Below are 22294 nucleotides of genomic sequence, written 5' to 3' on the forward strand. Positions count from 1 at the left end.
TCCTGTGATGTATATACAAAGAGATGACTGCGCTACAGACCGAGACAAACTTGGAAAAGCAGTTCTCAGAAGCAACATGATTTGTATCATCAAATATCACAGCCACACCAAAGAGAAGCAGCTGCAGCTACCACAGTAAGGGTGAGTTAATTGTTTGACCAAATATAGCAGGGTTATTTTCACATTGATAATTTGGTGTGGCCCCCGAAGGTTGGTAGAAATTGCCAAATGGCCCCCGGCAGTAAAAAGGTTCCCCACCCCTGATTTAAAGGATTGGGGAGATCTTATACTGGATTGATCACCCACTTTTTTTTTTTACTCTGAAGAAAGGTGAACGGCAATCCTTAAATTTTCCTCTGTTCAAACTTAATATGAAACACTTCAATAAGCTTTGTCTCAGTTATTGTTAATAATCTTTAAGTAATAACAAAACGAGAAGAAGAATGTGGAAAGGATTATTTGTACCATGGTCGTTGTGCTTGGATAAGTCCTGCTCATCGATGTACAAGTCATGGTCAATGTCCAGCTCCCAGAACTTGCAGTAGATGACATAGAAGTGTTCATATGAAAAATAGTCTGTTGACTGGTTGATATCTTCCTCCTCCAGCAGTGCCACATGCTGAAAACAGAAGGAATGAAGACTGTCAGTGCTTTTACGATCCCCATATACACAAACACTCGGCTTAAACAAACATTACTTGTTTTCAATGGGATGAAAACTGCTGCCAGACCCCTATGGAGGTGGCTCATCATCCCTCAAAACAAAAGGGTAAGGAATAGAAATGGTAGGCTAGGTTCACACACTGCGTTTTTTTGACGCTGCGTTTTTGTGCGTCAAAAAACGCGTCAAAAAACGCGGGCGTTTTGCCGCGATTTGGTGCGTTTTTTGCTGCGTGTTTGCTCACTGCGTCTTTATGCGTTTTTTATCAGTGAACAAAAAAAAAAAAAAAAAAAAGTGGTCTGATGTCATTTCCTTCTTCAATATGTTCTTCATTCTCCACTAGTGTATGCAGGAGAGCAGACAGCTGCAGAACTACAAGGCTCAGTATACTCCATCCAATAGTGTATGCAGGAGAGCAGACAGCAGCTGTCGAACTACAAGGCTCAGCATCCTCCTTCCAGGACTGTATGCAGGATTTCTTTGCCCCCCCCAAACAAAAAAAAAAATGACGTGGGCTTCGCCATATTTTTGTATGCTAGCCGGGTACAGCAGGCAGGTACGGGCTGCCCCCAACCCCCAGCTGCCTATTTGTACCCGGCTGGGAACCAAAAATATAGAGAAGCCCTTTTTTTTTTTTTTTAATTATTTCATGAATTTCATGAAATTAAAAAAAAAAAATAAAAAAAAAAAAAATATGACTTGAGCTTCGCCTAATTTTTGTGTCCAGCCAGGTACAACTAGGCAGCTGGGGATTGGAATCCACAGTGCAGGGTGCCCATGTTTTCTGGGCACCCCCGCTGCAAATTGCAGTCCACAGCCACCCCAGAAAATGGCGCTTTCATAGAAGCGCCATCTTCTGGCGCTGTATCCAACTCTTCCAGCTGCCCTGATGCCGGGTGGCTCACTGGGTAATAATGGGGTTAGGGCTAGCTGTATATTATCAGCTGGCCCTAAGCCCGAAATTCATGGTGTCACGCAAATATTAGACATGGCCACCATGAATTTCTAGTAAAGATAAAAACACAACACACAGAAAAATATTTTTATTAGAAATAAAACACAACACAATTAGTGACTCCATCTTTATTGAAATAAAGAACCCCCCCTCCGCAGTAATCCTGGGTCAAGGGTCCCGCGCTGTCCAATCAGGATCCAATATCATCTGATCGGTTTGCTGGAAGGCAAAGCGATCAGCTGATGTGTCAGGATCAAGTGCCTGAATCACATCACACATCAGCTGATTGTATAAAAGCCGTTTATACAATCAGCAGATGCATCGGTGCAAAAGAAAAAAAAAAAAATACTCACTTATGTGCTGATTACCGGCAGCTCCTAGAGCGAGTCTGATCCCGTCCGATCGCTGTAGCAGCTGCCGGTAATCAGGGATGAAGTCTCCTGACACATCCGCTGATAGGTTAAACCGGCCGGGCGCTGGCGTCAGCCCGAGACTTACCATCAGCTGACGCGTCAGGTGACTGCATCAGGTGATCCATTGCCAGGTCCTGCATCCTGCAGCAGGGTGGATTTGATTTAAATCAACTGATTTAAAGCACGATTTAAATCACTAGTCAGTAAGGCTTGATTTAAATCAGTGATTTAAATCAAAGTTTCTACCTAGACTAGTTCTTGCTACTTTAACATGCAAGTAGATGAAGATTTTTAGAATCACTTTTTATATTACTTTTTTCTCCCCAGTTTAATGGGTTAATCATTCATATTTGGACACCACTGTTCTGTTGTACTTAGGAAGGAGAAAAATAATCCTGACCTTAATAATTTAAATAGATTTATTCAACTGAAACAATAACAACATTACAGCATAAGTTATTTGCTTAAACAAACATCCATGTTTGTTAACTAATTTGGCTAAACAAAATATATATATATTTTAAGAAACTTAGACTGTCAGCCCAGCCGACACATGAAAAACGTAAATACTACTGTCCCTGCTGTCCTCTGTAGCTCACTTGTCGTCATCCTCATCATCATCTTCTTCTTTGTTCCTATTCATAATCTGGAAAAGAAAAAACAAGCTTACCTGCTTTATTGGGTCCCAACCGATTTCTCAATTTAGAATGAATGAGTCCAAAGGAAGAGAATATTCTTTCAACGCCTGCAGAAGAAGCTACTGGTGTTAAAAGTGAAATCATTACTTGAACAGTCTCTAAATCCAAGCGCTTAAGTGACTTCCACCAGTTTACTGGTGTGACCTTCCTTAAAATATCTTCAGCAAACATATATTTCTTGAATGGTTCCCCCTTAGCTCTGAAGTTTATTATAGTTGGCATTAAAGATGGATGATTGCTGGATACCCATGTCATAGCTAACTCCTCTTCCTCAGCACTTAGGTTTTGACCCTAATATTGGATATTGACAATATTTGCCAAAAAATGAGCTGGAGTCAGTGCTTGTCCCATTCGTTTGTTTACTGCTTGTAATTTAAATTTTGTCCATGTGTAGTTCTGTTTTTAAGTGTTCACTCAGTTCCTTCCAAATTTCAATAGCATCCGCAATAAAACAGCTATTTTTCTGTATTTTGTTTAAAGCTTGAGAGATGGGTTTCAGGAAGCTCAGCATATGTTCAACATTTCTCTTAAGCCCAATGTTGAGGATTTTGGCCGTGACAGTGCCATCTATTTTATCTCGATTTTCTTCACAAAGTGTCATCAGAATAGGCCAGTTTTTGATATACTGCTCAAAACAGTCCACCACGGAGTTCCATCTAACATCTTGTGGGAGCGGTAGCTTGGTTCCACCCATCCTTTTCAGAGCTGCTGCAGCAAAATTATTATTACGGAAGTATTTAGCAATTTCAACAACATTAGCCTTTATTTCTGGAACACTTAAGTCTTTGGCTAAGAGGTGCAGCAAATGAGCACTGCAACCATATGTTATTAGCAGCTTTGTATTCCCTCCCTGCTCTTCTAAATCTCTTCTCATCTTGGATACGTATGCAGCATTGTCAGTGACCAAACTACGTACTAGACATTTGAATTTTTGTTCACATGTCGTTATAGCTTTTACTGCCACTTCTTGTAAGTATTCTGCTGTGTGTGCATTTCCTGACGTATCAGTTGTTTGTGCAAGGAAACTTTACCTTCTTCTGTTATACAAGCACATACAATAGGATCATTGTGGACATTACTCCACCCATAAATACTTAGGTTAACAATTTTACCCTCCAGAGCTGTTGCACATTGCTCCATTTCTCTGTCATACACTTGATCCAGCAGTTTCCCTGCAACATCAGCTCTACTGGGTGGACTGTATCCTGGTCTCAGTGACTGAATCATATTAATGAAATGTGGGTTCTCAGTCAGACGGAAAGAAGAGTTCGTTGCATAAATAAACTGGGCAATTTTTTCATCAATCAACTCTTTCTAATCTGCTAGTTCTTATCACAAACCTATCTATGGTGGTTCCAGGAGGTAAAGGTTTTTTCTTCCTTTTGGGTGATGGTGATATGTGGCTGTGGGTGTCTTATGATGATGCTGCTGCTAATGAAGCACTATCCTGGATGGATAACTCAAACTGTAGAACAGGATGATGGTGATCTTGGAGGTGGATAGTTTCCAGAATCCATGAATTCCCCTAAACACAAAAAGTCAATGCTGTTATTTTATTGTTTATTATACAATTTCTGCTTATTGTACACAACACATCACTGCCCCTGCCCCAAAAGGAATATTTGTTTTTCTTCATAACTGTACCAAATGACAGTAACATGCAGTAATAAGAAATATAATTTTTCTCACACATGACAGTTCAGTCTTTAGAAATCGGATTCAATAAAAATGTTTACCAACCTGAAGATCCTGCCTGTTCAGAAGTGTTTCTTTGGTCATCTTCATCACCGCACTTCTCATGATGTTGCCTCATTCGTGCCACCACGCCTTGCATCTCTTTGTTGCATCGTTTGCATTTTGCACGCATGCCTGCCTTACCGATAGGCGAAGGAGCTTCATTAAAATATTCCCAAACTGGGTCTCTTTTACGGCCTGCTGCCATTATAAGGAAAGAATGTAACAAACCTCAGATCGTACACACAAACAGATCCAGACTTGTCTGTCTGTGGCTATGCTGCAGTATTGTGCTCAAAGTTTCACTTTCACTTTCTTGTCTGCTTGCCCTTCCTCCTCCTCACACTTAGATTCACATTCTTCTTGTGTTGTGCAGATCTATTCCACTCCAAACAATCAGAAACATATTGTCTAACTTCTTGGACTTGGCACTGAAGGGGTTGATTCTGTATTCATAGGTTTGTAGAACAATAGGATTAAGGTCTTTTTCTCAACTCTGTTCATGTTGTAATATTTTTGCCGTGAAGAAGAGGCTGGAACCTCTGCGGAGTCAAATTCAGTTTTGAGAACTGCGTAAGTAAAGTGAGCGTCTGTGATAATATAGGAGAGAAACTGCCCACTAATCCTACAGAAACCTCTGGAAGAGCATGGCATTGTGAATGTTACACATATACAGCCTTTATTCTACTGAGTTAAACAACTCAGCTTTATCTCACGATGGAAGAACCTTTGGATGGTAAAATATTTTCCTCAAAAAGCAGTTTATTGAAAAAAATCCGATTTAAATAAAAAAAAAAATCCGATTTTTTTTATTTTTTTTAAAAAAAACATTGATTTTTATCCACCCTGTCCTGCAGGCATACGTACCCGGGGAGACTGCACACACCCGGAGCGGCGGTACCGGGAGGAGGATCTGGGAGCGGGCATGGCACCGGGAGTCTGCAGACAGGTGAGTATGACTTTTTTTCTACTGTTCACTTTTGATTTCGCAGCCGCTTCCACCTCCCGCCCGAACATGGCACCGCACGGCAGCATACATGCACAGGACGGGAGGTGGACGCAGCGGTGACGGTACCGGGAGGATTCACGCTTCTGTGCTTACTGACAGAAGGAATCCTCTTCCTGTACATGTCACTTTACTACCCACCTCCTGCGTTTATAGCTGCGTTTTTGGTCTTAGAAACGCACCAAAACGCAGCTATTTGCGTTTCTCATTGCGTTTTTCAACATCCCATTGCACTCAATGGATGAAAAGCGCAGTGGAAAACGCGGGAATAATTGACATGCTGCGTTTTTGTGGCACCACAAAAACGCAGCTGAAAAAAAACTGTGCAGACAGCAAAAATGAAAAAACTCAGACTTTGCTGGGGAAGCAAAGTCATGCAGTTTTCTGAGCAAAAACACACCCGAAAACTGCGCAAAAACACCCCCGAAAACTGCGCAAAAACACCGCGAAAAACGCACTGTGTGAACTTACCCTTATACTGCCCAAACCTTCCCTCCTACATGATCTGTCCAAGGAGAGCAGGCATGCCAGACAAGCAGCAGATACCGTTGGGTTTGGACAAGTTTATTCGAATGTGTATGGTGCTTGTACAAAATGTAGGCTGGTGAGTCTTATTAGGACAGGAGTTAGACAACTATACACCCTACACTGGCTGATATTAAATAAGGGCCCCATTAATAAAATGTGTCAGAATACTGCATGATGCCATAGTAAATAGCAAGCCCGTGGTATTCCCTGTCCATGGATGCTCATCTGATCACACATGTGAGGCTAACAGGCGCAGGAGGATCAGAGAGCCACCTGTGCCTTTTAACTCCTTAGATAGTGCTGTCAGAGTTTGACAGCACTATCTAATGTGCCCCGATGGGGATTGAACTGTTCCCTGCCACCATCGACAGCCCCGTGAGGCGATCGTGGGGCGCCAATGTGTTGCCATGACAGAGCGGGGTCAGATGATGACCCCTGTCACTGTCCAAGTCACTTTCTGTGAATACTGGCACTAACACGAGAGCAGCACTTAATCACTCTGATCAGCACAAGCAATCAGACAGTGTAGCTATAAACTCCCCTAGTGGGCTAGTGGGTCCAGTAAAATCAACAAAAACAAAAAACCACACACCACAAAAAAACAACCCTAAGTTTGCTCTGTTGAAAGTAAAACTATAATAACAATAATAATAACAATAATAATAATAATAATACTACTACACATTTGGTATCGCAGTGTTCAGAAATGCCCGATCAAAATAAAAATCAATTAATCTGATACCGTACATAGCGTAGTGCATTAAAATTAAATACACCAGCCCGAGATGCAAAAAAATAAACTGAGCCCCAGATCCTGGAAAATTAGAATAATACAGGTCTCAAAAAATGGAGACAAAAGACCTTTTTTTTTATTTATTTATTTTTTTACCATTTAGGTAAGAGCAGAACTATACATGTTTGGTATCTCTGGACATGTACTGACCTGGGGAATCATATTATCAGGTCTTTTTTTTATTTACGGTGTTCACTATTTTGAAAAACTAACAAACAATTGTGCAATAGCAATTTTCTTTTCCTGTTTTCCAGTACGATATGGGGTAGAATGAATGACGTTTTTCAAAAGTACAATTCGTACAGCAAAAAAACAAGCCATCTTATGGCTACATGGACAGAAAAAAAAAAAAAAAGTTATGGTTCTTAGAAGAAGGGGAGGAAAAAACAAATGCAAAAATCACCCGGGAGTAAAAGGGTTAACTTGTGAGGCCATATTTTGAATAGGCTTCAAAAGTGAATAAACTCTCCGAGCACCTACTTCACCTCTGACTGACGGGCCACACAAAGCACATCAACAGCCACATAAGACATGCCGCATAGGATACCCAACCAACAGAAAAAAGGTTTTTGTTGGCCACTATTTTCGAATTTGAATAGTGGGAGGGTCTGCAGCACCCAGCGACTATAGAAATTATGCAGGTGCTGTGTTCCGGCAGCGACCAAAACCATCCAGAAACAACAGCATGATCAGTGGGTGAGGTGGGTAGCGCAACCACACTGATCAGATACTTATGGCCTCTCCTAGGGATAGGCAATCAATAAAATAAAAAAAAAAAAAAAAAAAAAATAGCTAGCCAATCCCTTGAAAAGGAATCTGTCAGTAGGATCAACCTTCCTAATGGGCATGATGCAGGTCTTAGGAAGTTGAATGAAATGATACCTTGATATCTGCAATCCTGTCTTATTCCAGAGAAATTCAAGTTTTGCTTAATATGTAAATGTACTGTAAAGAGCTATAGGGAACACAGATCTCCCCGAAATTCTGCCTCCAGGGCATATTATAAAATGAAAATTTGTGTTGACAGTGTTTCTGCATGCACATATAGTCTGCATAGGAGGGTTGATCCTACAGACCATAATAATTATAGGAAAACAGTAAAATTGTCAAGTGTATCATGTTTCTTCAATAAATACTTTGCAAGCTTTAAAGCCATAATTACTTGACCAATATAGGACTTCAAACCACAAAGCAGTAGACTGGGTGGGAGCCAATGCCCACTGTAAAAGTTGACCAAACAAGCTGCCTATATTCAGGGCCGGCATCAGCACCCAGCACACCTGGACCACCGAAGAGGGCAGACTCGCTGTCGGCAGGGACGGTGATGTATCCTGCGGCCCCCGGGTCGAGTTTCGGGAACCGCAGTGCTTGGACAGCAGCCACACTTTCCTGCATGAAGCGTGTCACTGCTGAGCGTTGTGTGCAGGAACATTGAAGTTCATCTGTGGGCGTAGCTAACGCACAGTGTGCTGAGCTCCCGTCCACAGATGAAGAAGGTACCTGGAAGAAGCCCATACACTCTAGCATCTATCCTTGCATCTACCATGAAGAGAGGAGAAGCAGCACCAACATACCACCGAGTTGTATGTTCCCCCCAGAACAGTCTGTCCCCTGACAACAGTGCTGTATACCCCCCAGAACGGTCAGTCCCCTGATCCCAATGCTGTATACCCCCAAGAGCTGTGTGTGTCCCCCATCCCAGTGCGGTACACCCCCCAGAGCTGTATGTCCCCCCACCCCTGTGCTGTATACACCTCAGAGCTTTAGGTCCCCCTATTGCTGTTTATCCCCAGCCTCTCCTGTAAAGTATATACAGCAATGTCAGTGTGCACTGTGTGCGGCCACGTCTGTTAGTCATGGCCACCAATAAGCGTGGCACAGACATATGCCCTCCAGGAGCACGACGGGAGGAGAGTGAGGCTGCTGCTGGCTTCCCCTTATTGATAATATCGGTAATGTGTCTGTATCTGTATGTATAATGTTTCTATCTATGTATGTCAGTGAGTATGACTGTATAGATGTCTACTTTGATGTATTTTTGTGAATTTGTCTTTAAATATCTATATGTACGTCTATGCCTGTATGTATCTGTGTATGTGAGTGTCTGCGTGTAGATGGGGCACACAGACTCTTGCCTGGAGCCGGCCCTGTCTATATTCTACATCCATATATGTTGTGCAGTGTCCCAAAGTGCCATACAGAAAAATTCTGTATAAATCTATACAGTAATACACAAATGGGAGCTGCACAACTGATCATCTACACACAGATCACATCTCATAGGTCATACTCACCTGCAGAAAGTTGCTTTTCCTGAGCTCTGCACATGAGATGCGACCAGACCATGACCGGTTTACAATGTAGAATATTCTCTGAACTACCTAGAAAGATCAACAAAAGTCATCATTCTGCAGCAAATACGTTTATCACCAATTAACGTTATTAGGGGAGACACTCTGAAAAGAAAGGAGCTGCATAAGCAGTTCCTGAGTACAAGCTCTAACTAAAGGTCTAGTAAGTCATATTACAAGGATCCTTCATAACTGTAAATGTGGACTACATGTTACATATAGACAGCAACTGGAGCAGTCTCCATTGAAAAGTAAAATAAAATAAAAAAAAAAAAAAACAAAACACAAGAGAAGGTAGATACCAAAAAGGGTCACACTTACTTGGAAACCAATTAAAAAAAAAAAAAACAAAAACCCACAAAAAAAAGATTTCATATTTTTAAAAGTAAAAAACGAATTCAAAGCATACAATAACAAGAGATCAAAGCCCTAAAGGCAAGAATGACCAGGAAAAAAAATAGATATATTTGCTGATACAGATAGGGAAACGTAGAGGGCAATACTCGCCGTATTAAGCTGTAGTATTCTCTGCCTAGCAGTGGAGGGCATGACGCCCCCTAAAGGTTTGTGGTGCCCCAACAGGACTCCCTGGAAAGCCCTATTGTCTCTACTCTCTCCAAATGCGGCAATATCAGTGATAAAGTGAATATATAAAACCAATTACTCATCTTGGTTCCTATGTCCCGAAACGTTTCTACCCACAATGTCGGGGGTTCATCAGGGGACAATTGCAGGTTAGGTCCGGAGTCAGCAATATGGCATCCCAGACAAAAAGGACAATCCCTAAATGTGTCAAGTTATAAGCGCTTTTTAAAGCCCTCAGAATATGAGACTGAGGCTTGCACCACATCATGTGACTCAAAGGCTCAAAGTGTCATGGAAATGCTGGAGTTACTATAAAATAAGCACTAAAATAGCCACAGTGCAGTAGTAGGCAGACAGAATAAACATTCTTTCTGGCCGGGAATAACAGAAATGTAAAGCTGGCAGATCGGCGGCAAGTGGCTCTTTGTTCGGCCCCAACAGGAAATTTGGATTCCAGTGTCTTAGGTTTCACAGTAAGTAGCAACACGTGCTGAAACTGTCTCCTACATCAAATCAAAGTAGGCAGTGGAGAAACACGGATCAGGCCAACATTCTTACTTTAAAAGAGGTTTTCCACTACTAATTTAGCCTCTTCATATAGCCTAAGGCTACTTTCACACATCCTTAAGCAAGCATTGTTGACCTTAGGGAGATCAACATATCCACTGCGGAGACACCATCACGTGTTTCTCAACGCAGTGATTCTAGAGCATTGCCCCCTGATCTCCCTAAGGTCAACAATGCTTGCTTAAGTAGTCTTTTACTAGGCATTGCCCCCACTAGCCAGATTCCTACTCCACACTGATGAGGGGCAAATACCCCGAAACGGCTGTCTGTGGATGGATACCATGTTTGGTATAGGTGGTCTCCTTGACTGGAGACTGCCCTTCCCGTGGTTGTTCCTTCCCGGTGAAAGACCTGGCTAGTTTCCTGCCAGCGTTGAGAAACACGTGATGGTGTCTCCGCGGCTTTCTTATTTGCATACTTTCACACATCCAGCTGTAGCAGTGCGGCACAATCCGGCGCTCTGCTGAAAAAAACGAAACCGTTTTTTTTGCCGCCGGTTTAGTTTTTTCCAGCATTGACGCCGCATGGGCTTGCGTTCCGTCCGGTTTTTGCCGCATGCGGCAGATTTAGCCGATGCGGCGGCCGGATGGAACGTTCCCTGGCACGTTTTTTTTGCTCCGGCAATAAAAATGCATCGCGCCGCATAAGGCCGCTGCGGCGCATTTTTCAATGCATGCCTATGGACGCTGGATGCGGCAAAAACCGCATCCGGCCGCCGCATGCGGTTTCTTCCACTGCGCATGCTCAGTAGCATGCCGCAACCGGAAAAAACGGACGGGCCGCATGTAAAAACGTATGCAAAGGATGCGGTGTTTTCGCCGCATCCGTTGCATAGGTTTCACAGCCGGATTGAGCCGCAGTGCTCAAACTGGATGTGTGAAAGTAGCCTAACTCGCAGCCTTGACAGCTGAAGGGACAACGCTCCAAAGCATCGGCAGATCCAGGCCGTGGAGGAGAGCAAGGTCTGATCTGAGCATGTGTTCTCAGACCGCTGTCCCTCATTGAGAGGTTGCCCCTTCCAGACCTGGAGGGGTATTTGGGGATTTTAATAAAGTGATGAAACAGGGTGGGTTTTTTTTATCTTTTATTTCAAATAAAGGATTTTTCGGTGTTTGTGTTTATTTACTTTCACTGCAGTTTAGCCCATAGGCTTTTATTATCCGAAGGCAAAAAATGTCCCAGTGTGCGTCCTTTCCGGCAGCCGGACCAGCAAATTTCGCCGCATGCTGGATGAAACGCGACACCATGCGGCACAATCCGGCGCTAATAAAAAAAGTCCATGGGGAAAAAAAAAACTAATCCGGCAACAACAGGTGCCGGATCAGTTTTGTCCGCAATTCGCCGGATTGTGGCTGACAGCAAAAAACAGATGTGTGAAAGGGTGCCTGTTTTAAATAAATCATGCAGACTTTGCTTAATATAAATGAGGAAACACGTATACAGTATATTGATATGGGATATATATATATATTATATATATATATATATATATATATATATATATATATATATATATATATATATATATATAATAGAATAAGCTCTTTTATGGGTTACCCAATAGGAGACGTGTTACATATTCTTGGCTCCTAGCCAACTGATTTCTATAGCTATCTTAACTTCCACAATAATGTCAGTCATATTTTCTATGCAGATCAGTGTACATTTCTCTGGTCCGTATGGAAGAATAGTATGCATGCTACTAACAAATGACTCCTATGATTTGGATGCAGAAGGGGTTAAGGTGTAGATGTAAAACTTTGATTACATCACTGTAAATTCATGGCCCCCTTAACAATAGTAATAATTTTAAAAAACGGTGTGCGGTCCCCCCCAAATTTTGATACCAGCCAAGGTAAAACCACACGGCTGAAGGCTGGTACTCTCAGAATGGGGAGCCTCACGTTATGGGGAGCCCCCCAGCCTAAAAATATCAGCCATCTGGAATTGCCGCATCCATTAGATGCGACAGAACCGGGACTCTACCCGGCTCATCCCGAATTGCCCTGGAGTGGTGGCAATCGGGGTAATAAGGAGTTAATGGCAGCCCATAGCTGCCACTAAGTCCTAGCTTAGTGATGGCAGGTGTTTATGAGACACCCCCCCATCACTAAACTGTAGTGAAAGTAAATAAAAAAACACAAAACACTGAAAAATTCTTTATTTGAAATAAAAGACAAAAAAACACCCTCTTTCACCATTTTATTAATCCCCAAACACGCTACAGGTCCGGCGTAATCTACACGAGGTCCCACGACGCTTTCAGCTCTGCTACATCAGAAGCTGACAGGAGTGTCAGTAGAACACCGCCGCTCGCTGTGAGCTCCACGCAGTAACTGAAGCGAGTCGTGCTCTCAGCGGTGACGTCACTCGGGTTACCTGCGGCCACAGCTGGATTCTCGGTACAAACTGCTGCAACGGATCCATTTTTTTAGCGGATCCGTCGCATCAGTTTTACCACAATCTGCGCCGGATCCGTTGCATCAGGCACACACTGGATTGTGCCTGGCTGCAAAAACCGTATGTGTGAAAGCACCCTTATATTAGTAATGGAAAACCTCTAGGTATATAGACACACTAACTTTTTGTTTTATTTTTTTTTAACTATTATTGGGCAAAGTAAGGTTATTTGCCATAATCTAGCTGCAGCTGAAGTTTTATTGGGTTAATAGCGCTGTTATCTATCTTTACGGATATAATTCTTTTTTTTTTTGTAGATTAACAGCACCCATAAGCGCACCTGTAGTCTTAAGGGAATTTGTCACCAGCTTTTTGCTACCTCATCTCAGGAGGAGCATAATTTAGAGACCGTTACCCTGACTCCCAATGATTTATTACTATGTATACTGGTTGCAGCAGTTATGAGTTTTTAGATGTAGAAGAGCGCAAAAAAGCTGCCCATACCACCCAGGTCTCACATGAGCACCTAGTTCAAGCAGTAAACCTTCTGCTGAGAAGGCATTCATTAGGCTGTGTGCTGTTTCAATGCAATAAGTGACACAGCCCTAAAATCAGTATCTCACCCCATACGGTCTCAGATTACATAGCAAAATCTTCATATTCCCTTTAATTGCAAAGAGCATGTACACCACTTAAATGTTGTTCCTTAAGAGAAGGTATTTGCAGAATACAAATCACATAGTCTTACAGTATGCCATCAATGTCCAACTGGTGGGGGGCACACTTGCTATTCGCCTCCAGAAATGGCAAAAAACACATTTTAAGTGGCTTATCACATGCTGAGACCATTCCTTAATGGCTTTCAAAATAATCTCCGCCATAGTTCTAGCGCTCAGAGAAACGCCACTTACTGTGGTAATGTACCGGGAATGAAATTCAGAGGCTTCTCGCAGAAACGTTAAGTGTGGGTGAGTATTCACCACATCCTATAAAAGAGGAGAAAACTGACATTAACAAACAAAAGGTATACTCATCACTTCTAATGTGAGATTTTAGTGGATGCGGCCCTGAACAAAAAGCAGCTGTTTGATCCTGCATAAAGTAAATGTCAGGGAATGTTTTTTTTCTATTGAGAGATCTTTTATGGACTGGAGATTTTCAGAAAAAAACAAAAAAAAAAAAACCCAACGCACAACTGGTATAAATTGAGGACTTTTTTCCAAGATGCTGATGGTCTGTCATAAGTTTATTCACTGTTAAATTCATTCATACAGGCTTCTAACAAAAACCAAGAAACAAGTTGATACTTTTTCAATTCTGTTACGTGACCACCAGAATAACTAGGAATATATCCATACACAATATATATAGCGGGTGAAATAAGTATTGAAAATATCATTAATTTACTAATTAAAATATATTTCTAAAAGGTGCTATTGACATGGATTTCTCATCAGACAACCCATCCAATCCCCACAGGAAAAGAAATCAAACCATAGATGTTCATAAATTTTGTGAAAAAGTATTGAACACGAGTACTGAAATTTATTTAATACTTTGTACAAAATTCTTTGTTGGCGATGACAGCCTTAAGACGCCTCCTGTATGGAGAAGCTAGTGGCATGCATTGCTCAAATTTTATTTTGGTCCATTTTTCCACACAGACACTCTTCAAATCCAGAAGGTTCCATAGGCTCCTAAGAACTCAGCTTCAGTACCTTCCATAAATTTTCTATTGGAATCAGGTCAGTGATTGGCTTGGCCATTCTAGCAGATTTTCTTTCTCTAACACCGAGAGTTTCCTTGGCTGTGTGCTTAGGATCATTGTCTTGCTGAAATTTTCACCCTCGTTTAACCATCATCCTGGTCTATGGCAGCAGATTTTTTTTTATCAAGAATGACTCAGTACATTTGTATTTGTTCATTCATCCTTGCTTCTGTTGTATGAAGTTAGCCAGTGCCATATGCTGGAAAAAAAGAAAAAAAAAAAAAAAAAAAAAAAGCCCCAAACTGATCTTCCCACCTCCACACTTCACTGCTGGCATAGTGTTTTTGGGGCAATTATGATATTCATATAGTTCAATTTTGGTCACATCTTACCAAGACTATATTCTCACAATATTTTACAGAATTGTCTAAATGTCATTGAGCAAACTTCAAAAAACACACTTGAACATACTTTTTGTTCAGCAATGGAGTCTTCTGTGGTGGGCCATGGAGGTTGAGTCCATCTATAATGGTTTTCTTTGTAACAATTGTACCTGCTGATGCCAGGTCTTCCTGTAGTACTGGTGGTCATTGGCTCTTTTACAGCTTTTCTGATAATTCTTTTCACTTCTGTCTAAAATCTTTCAGGGAACACCTGTTCCTTGGCATTTATGATGAAGTGATGCTCTTTCCACTTACAGATTATGGCCCCAACAGAGCTCACGAGAACTTTCAGTAGTTTAGAAATTCTTCTGTATCCAATGTCATCAGTATGTTTTGCAAGAATAAGGTTGCAAAGGTCTTGAGACAGCTCACTGGTTTTACCAATCATGAGCTGTTTGTGTGGCATCTTGGTAATGACACCTTTTTATAGGCCATCAGTTGAACCAGCTGATACTCTTTTCCACTAAGTCGCAGGATTGTTTTCTGATCACTGATGGATTTAAGCAGATGTCATGACTATCCATAGCTTTTTACACCTCTTTCTTCATGTGTTCACTATATTTCTTCCCTGTGTAATGTCTCATTATTGCGCATAACATAATTTATGGACGTTTCGTTTGATTTGACTTCTTTGCCTGTCTGGATTGGATGGGTGGTTAGAAATTAATTTCTATAGCAACTTTAGAAATATATTTACTGAGAGAACTGGTGTTGTGTTCAATACTTAATTTTACCCGCTGTACATATTAGAGACATTATTTTTATCTATCCCTCTCTCAGATATCTATCCATCCCTCTCTCTCTCAGATATCTATCCATCCCTCTCTCTCTCAGATATCTATCCATCCCTCTCTCTCTCAGATCTCTCTCCCTCTCTCTCTCAGATCTCTCTCCCTCTCTCTCAGATCTCCATCCCTCTCTCTCAGATATCCATCCCTCTCTCTCAGATATCCATCCCTCTCTCTCAGATATCCATCCCTCTCTCTCAGATATCCATCACTCTCTCTGATATCCATCACTCTCTCTGATATCCATCACTCTCTCTGATATCCATCACTCTCTCTCTCTGATATCCATCCCTCTCTCTCTCTGATATCCATCCCTCTCTCTCTGATATCCATCCCTCTCTCTCTCTCTCTGATATCCATCCCTCCCTCTCTCTGATATCCATCCCTCCCTCTCTCTGATATCCATCCCTCTCTCTGATATCCATCCCTCTCTCTGATATCCATCCCTCTCTCTGATATCCATCCCTCTCTCTGATATCCATCCCTCTCTCTGATATCCATCCCTCTCTCTCTCAGATATCCATCCCTCTCTCTCTCAGATATCCATCCCTCTCTCTCTCTCTCATATATATAAATATTTACTTGTTAGTGTTGGCATATTGCAAAATCCAAATAAAATATATTTAAGTTTGTTGGTGTAACGAGAAAAAAAAAACTTTGTGGGGTATGCATACTTTTTCAAAGCGCGTGCTTGCATGCACAAGCAGCCACACCAAACTAAGCCATGAGCGTTATTACAAAGAATTTAAATACTACAAGCATATTATAGCTAAAATGATCCAAAGAGCAGGACCCATAGAAAGGACAATGTAATGCTTACTTGTAAAAAAGGTATTAAATCCTCCTGTTCCAAATACACACAGCCTGGCTTGGCTAATAGCTGTACAAACTTTGCAGCATCATCATGGCAAGTCTGTAAAACCCTGAAATATACAAAAGTCAGTGTCCTGAAATATGCCGAATATAAATTCAGGAGCAGTGTGTCATTTGGAAGAATTTGACACAAAAAAGCACAATCAACTTTTTCATAACGAGTAGAGAATAATGTGCAAATACTAAAGCCACTAAAAAGGGGCAAATTACTCCAGAACAGTGGAAAAACAGCAATGATAAATCAGGGCCAGAAGCTAGCCTTCTCATAGACCAAATCTGTAATCTACAGGGGCCCGACCAGGGCCGCAATCAGGGAATTACTGCCCCTATTGGTGTAGGAGGCCTGGTGAAGAGGGGTGCCCGAGCCCTAGAGCAGACCTGGGCAAGGGGCGCCCGCGGGCCACATGCGGCCCGCCTACTGTCTGTGATCGGCCCGCCCGTCTTCAGCTGGTGCAGTGGAGCCAAGCTAATGCGTGCTGGGCAGGGAGGGAGCGATCCTGCAGCTCCGCACAGTCAGTGCAGGCAACGGAAAGCAGGAACCTCTCCTCTGTTCCCTGCCGGCACTTTCTCTGACACACGCGCGTGCTCAGATGTTGTCAGTACTGCGCTGCGTGTGTCATTTCAAAAGTTCTTGCCGAGCAGGAGAAGAAGCGGCACAGCGGGGGCCTTCACGGAGAGAAGCAGCGGCGGGGGCCCCTCGGAGAACAGCATCGGCGCAGTCAGGGCCAGTACAAGAGAAGGAGCAGCTCAGCGGAGGGACCTGTACGGAGGTGCCTGAGAACGGGGACAGTAACAAGGTAGAGGTAAGTAGTGACTAATAAGCTGAGGAGGAGACAATGGGGGAGGTAGGGGGACTGGTGACTAATACTGGGGGTGTAGTTTTACAGGTGTAGTATATGGTGTTGTGTATATAGTGGTGTAGTACACGGGGTGTAGTGATGTAGCTTTATTACAGGTGTAGTATATGGGGGTGTTGTATATAGTGGTGTAGTGTTGTATGTTACAGGTGAGTACATGAGGGGTGTAGTATATTACAGGTGTATATAGGGGTGTAGTGATGTAGTATATTACAGGTGTATTAGATGGGGATGTAGTTTCTAACAGGTATATATTGGGGTGTAGTGATGTAGTGTATTACAGGTGTAGTATATGAGGTGGTATAGTATATTCCAGGTGTAGTATATAGGGGTGTAGTATATAGGGGTGTAGTATATTCCAGGTGTAGCATATTACAGGTGTAGTATATGGGGGTGTAGTTTATTACAGGTGTAGTAATTGGGGGTGTAGTCATGTAGTATATTACAGGTGTAGTATATGGGGGTGTAGTGATTTAGTATATTACAGGTGTAGTATATGGGGGTGTAGTGATGTAGTATATTAGGTAGAACGGAGTTAATTATATTAGTCCAGCCCTCTAAAACCATCCCAATTTCTCATGCGGCCCCATGGGAAAATTAATTGCCCACCCCTGCCCTAGATCAAATTACTTAGGTTTATTAAGCCCAGAGCTCCAGTCATAGTTGCAAGCCTGCAGACACTTGAAAGTATGGCAACAGCAGAGGTGGCTGGCCATGTCTAACAAATCAGTGTTGTCAGACGCTGCCGGTCCGCACCCTGTTGCTTCAGCCACTTTAAGCTGAGTGAATGCGCTCCACCACATGGCTAATCTGCATGTATATTAGCCATGTGGTAGTGCTAGGGGTAGGTTGAGCAGTGGAGCATATGACCCTTGAGCCAGTCTCCAGGCAGCTGTTTAAGTCTGCCGGATGATCAGCACTGTACCTTGAATTACACCATCAAAGCTTCCCTTGCAGGACTATGTGTTGCTGTAGTCTCCGATATGGCTCAGCCACGTGTACGAGGCCTAACAAGATCTCCTCGATACGGCAGATTGTCAATTATGTACAAACTGCAGAAGAGTCACTTACTTTCTCCACATGGCCACAAACTTGTGAACAGACACGTATCCAGTTCTGTCTCCACCAGCTGCATAAAACAATGGTGCTTTCCAGTAAAGCGGGCATTCACAAGCCTTGGGATAGAGAATATTGGAATGTAGGTTATAAGGTATTCTCAAATTATAAATACTTAAAGCCAAACAAATTACTTTTAAATAGCTGTTCCCATAAGCAATGAAATAAAAGGGGTTGTCCACTTAAATAAATACAGTCATATGAAAAAGTTTGGGCACCCCTATTAATGTTAACCTTTTTTCTTTATAACAATTTGGGTTTTTGCAACAGCTATTTCAGTTTCATATATCTAATAACTGATGGACTGAGTAATATTTCTGGATTGAAATGAGGTTTATTGTACTTACAGAAAATGTGCAATCCGCATTTAAACAAAATTTGACCGATGCAAAAGTATGTGCACCTCAACATAAAAGTGACATTAATATTTTGTAGATTCTCAACTTTAACAAGATTCCCGGTGCCGGCATTGGCCACACAGCCCCAAAGCGTGATGGAACCTCCACCAAATTTTACTGTGGGTAGCAAGTGCTTTTCTTGGAATGCCGTTTTTTTTGCCTCCATGCATAACGCCTTTTTGTATGACCAAACAACTCAATCTTTGTTTCATCAGTCCACAGGACCTTCTTCCAAAATGTAACTGGCTTGTCCAAATGTGCTTTTGCATATCTCAGGCGAGTCCGTTTGAGGCGTGCTTGCAGAAACGGCTTCTTTCGCATCACTCTCCCATACAACTTCTCCTTGTGCAAAGTGTGCTGTATTGTTGACCGATGCACATTGACACCATCTGCAGCAAGATGATGCTGCAGGTCTTTGGAGGTGGTCTGTGGATTGTCCTTGACTGTTCTCACCATTCTTCTTTGCCTTTCTGATATTTTTCTTGGCCTGCCACTTCTGGGCTTAACAAGAACTGTACCTGTGGTCTTCCATTTCCTTACTATGTTCCTCACAGTGGAAACTGACAGTTTAAATCTCTGAGACAACTTTTTGTATCCTTCCCCTGAACAACTATGTTGAATAATCTTTGTTTTCAGATCATTTGAGAGTTGTTTTGAGGAGCCCATGATGCCACTCGTCATAGGAGATTCAAATAGGAGAACAACTTGCAAGTGGCCACCTTAAATACCTTTTCTCATGATTGGATACACCTGCCTATGAAGTTCAAAGCTCAATGAGGTTACAAAACCAATTTAGTGCTTTAATAAGTCAGTAAAAAGTAGTTAGGAGTGTTCAAATCAAGAAATTGATAAGGGTGCCCATACTTTTGCAACGGTCAAATTTTGTCTAAATGCGGATTGCACATTTTCTGTTAGTACAATAAACCTCATTTCAATCCAGAAATATTATTCAGTCCATCAGTTATTAGATATATGAAACTGAAATAGCTGTTGCAAAAACCCAATTTGTTATAAAGAAAAAAGGCCAACATTAATGGGGGTGCCCAAACTTTTTCATATGACTGTAAGAATGGTGTTTACAATAAATATATTGAACTCAATATTATACTTTTATTACCAAAAGGATGCTTTCATTTCAGTGTTTGCTTTACAGTGGGTCAGAGAAGGGGGCTAGCCCAACTACTGAAAGCAGTCAGCCTTCATACAGCACAGACGATCTGCTGACCGTAAACATGGCTCTTTGTTGGAGCAGACCGGATCCTGGACATTATCAGGAGTCTAGGACAGCTTTGGAAATTAAATATATATAGAAACTGTCTCATAGAAATCCAAGTAGGAACACAGCTAAACGCATCTACAATGGGAACAGTAAGTATTCAAACCCCATTTCATTTTTCACTTTTTTTTTTAATTTACCAAATGGCTGCATAGAAACAAAGTTAATTTTTTTTCTCAATGTACACTCTGCACCCCATCTTGACAGAAAAAAAAACAAAAACAGAAATGTAGAATTTTTGGCAATGTTTTAAAAACAGAAAAACTGAAAATATCACATATGGTAATAGATATTCAAACTCTTTGCTCAGACACTCATATTTAAATCACATGCTGTCCATTTGCTTGTGATCCTCCTTGAGATGGTTCAACTCCTTCATTGGAGTCCAGCTGTGTTTAAGTGATAGGACTTGATTTGGAAAGGCACATACCTGTCTATATAAAACCTCGCAGGTCACAGTGCATGTCAGACCAAATGAGAATCATGTGGTCAAAGGAACTGCCCAAGGAGCTCAGAGACAGTTGTAGCAAGGCAAAGATCTGGCCAAGGTTACAAAAGAATTTCTGCAGTACTCAAGGTTCCTAAGAGCACAGTGGCCTCCATAATCCTTAAATGGAAGAAGTTTGGAGACCACCAGAAGTCTTCCCAGACCTGGTCGTCCAGCCAAACAGAGCAATCGTGGGAGAAGAGCCTTGGTGAAAGAGGTAAAGAAGAACCCCAAGATCGCTGTGGCTGAGCTTTAGAGATGAAGTAGGGAGATGGGAAAAAGTTGCACAAAGTCAACTATCACTGCAGCCCTCCACCAGTCAGGTCTGTATAGCAGAGTGGCACGACGGAAGCCTCTCCTCCGTGCAAGACATATGAAAGCCTGCATAGAGTTTGCAAAAAACACATGAACTCCCAGACAATGAGAAATAAGATTCTCTGGTCTGATGAGACAAAGATAGAACTTTTTGGTGATAATTCTAAGCGGTATGTGTAGAGAAAACCAGGCACGGCTCATCACCTGCCCAATACAGTCCGAATGCTGAAACATGGTGGTGTCAGCAACATGCTATGGGTATGTTTTTGCAATTGAAGGTAAGATGAATGCAGGCAAGTACAGAGATATCCTGGAAGATAACCTCTTCCAGAATGGTCTTGACCTTAGACTTGGCCGAAAGTTCACCTTCCAACAGGACAATGACCCTAAGCAAAACAGTTAACATAACAAAAGGAGTGGCTTCAGAACAACTCTGACCATTCTTGACTGACCCAGCCAGGCCCCGACCTAAATCCAATTGAGTATCTCTGGATAGACCTGAAAATGGCTGTCCCACAACGTTCACCATCTAACCTGACGGCACTGGAGAGGATCTGCCAAATCCAGGTGTGAAAAACTTGTTGCATCATTCCCAAGAAGACTCTTGGCTGTACTAGCTCAAAAGGTGCTTCTACTCAATACTGAGCAAAGGGTCTGAATACTTATGATATTTCAGTTTTTTTTTTTTTTAAATTTGCAGAAATTTCTACATTTCTGGGTTTTTTTCTGTCGGGATGGGGTGCAGAGTATACATGAAAAAAAATGAACTTTTTTGAATTTACCAAATGGCTGCAATGAAACAGAGTGAAAAATTTAAAAGGGGTCTGAATACTTTCCGTACCCACTGTATGCATTTCCCTTTAAAGCTGCAGTCAGTACAATTCTTTACCATTAGCGAAGCTTCATAGCTGGCACTAGAATCCTGGTGTGAACTAACATGTGCAGTGCACGTTCTGCCTATGAGCCTGATATTCCCACTTAGAGATATTCTTTCAATTCTTGGCTTTTATTTTTCAATTTTCATACTATTTTGTCAGAAAAGGACAAAGAGGGAGCAGGTCTTGTATGCGTTAATACAGGACTTACTAGGTGAAGAGTCAGATCGGAGCATGTGGGGCCAGACAGTTCTACTCTGTAAACCTTGAGGCTGAGACAAACATTAGCAGATGGCCATATAAAGCCTTGTGGAAATGACAAGCTGTAATACAAGGTAATGATAGAAGACAGGCCGGAGAGCTCCACAATTCTCCAATTAAATCACATGAGCAGCATTTGTCTTCGACGCTATCCTGGGAGTATGTCCCAGAAGGGAATTCTGGGCACACAGCAAAAATGCTAAACA

General features: G+C 42.0%; 1 protein-coding gene across 2 annotated transcripts in view; it reads right to left on the reverse strand.

The window, feature by feature from the left end:
- LOC142291810 (serine/threonine-protein phosphatase 2A regulatory subunit B'' subunit beta-like) overlaps positions 1–22294 on the reverse strand; it is a 140154-nt gene that overhangs the window by 14040 nt on the left and 103820 nt on the right. For both annotated transcript variants that reach the window (XM_075336635.1, XM_075336636.1), the window contains 5 exons: positions 18432–18535; positions 16451–16553; positions 13603–13677; positions 9083–9169; positions 466–619 (listed from right to left, as the gene is read on the reverse strand). In XM_075336635.1, the coding sequence (XP_075192750.1) occupies positions 466–619; positions 9083–9169; positions 13603–13677; positions 16451–16553; positions 18432–18535 (523 nt within the window). The remainder of the gene's footprint in view (positions 1–465; positions 620–9082; positions 9170–13602; positions 13678–16450; positions 16554–18431; positions 18536–22294) is intronic.

This window comes from Anomaloglossus baeobatrachus, chromosome 2 (genome assembly GCF_048569485.1).
Source record: "Anomaloglossus baeobatrachus isolate aAnoBae1 chromosome 2, aAnoBae1.hap1, whole genome shotgun sequence".
Classification (NCBI taxonomy): domain Eukaryota; kingdom Metazoa; phylum Chordata; class Amphibia; order Anura; family Aromobatidae; genus Anomaloglossus; species Anomaloglossus baeobatrachus.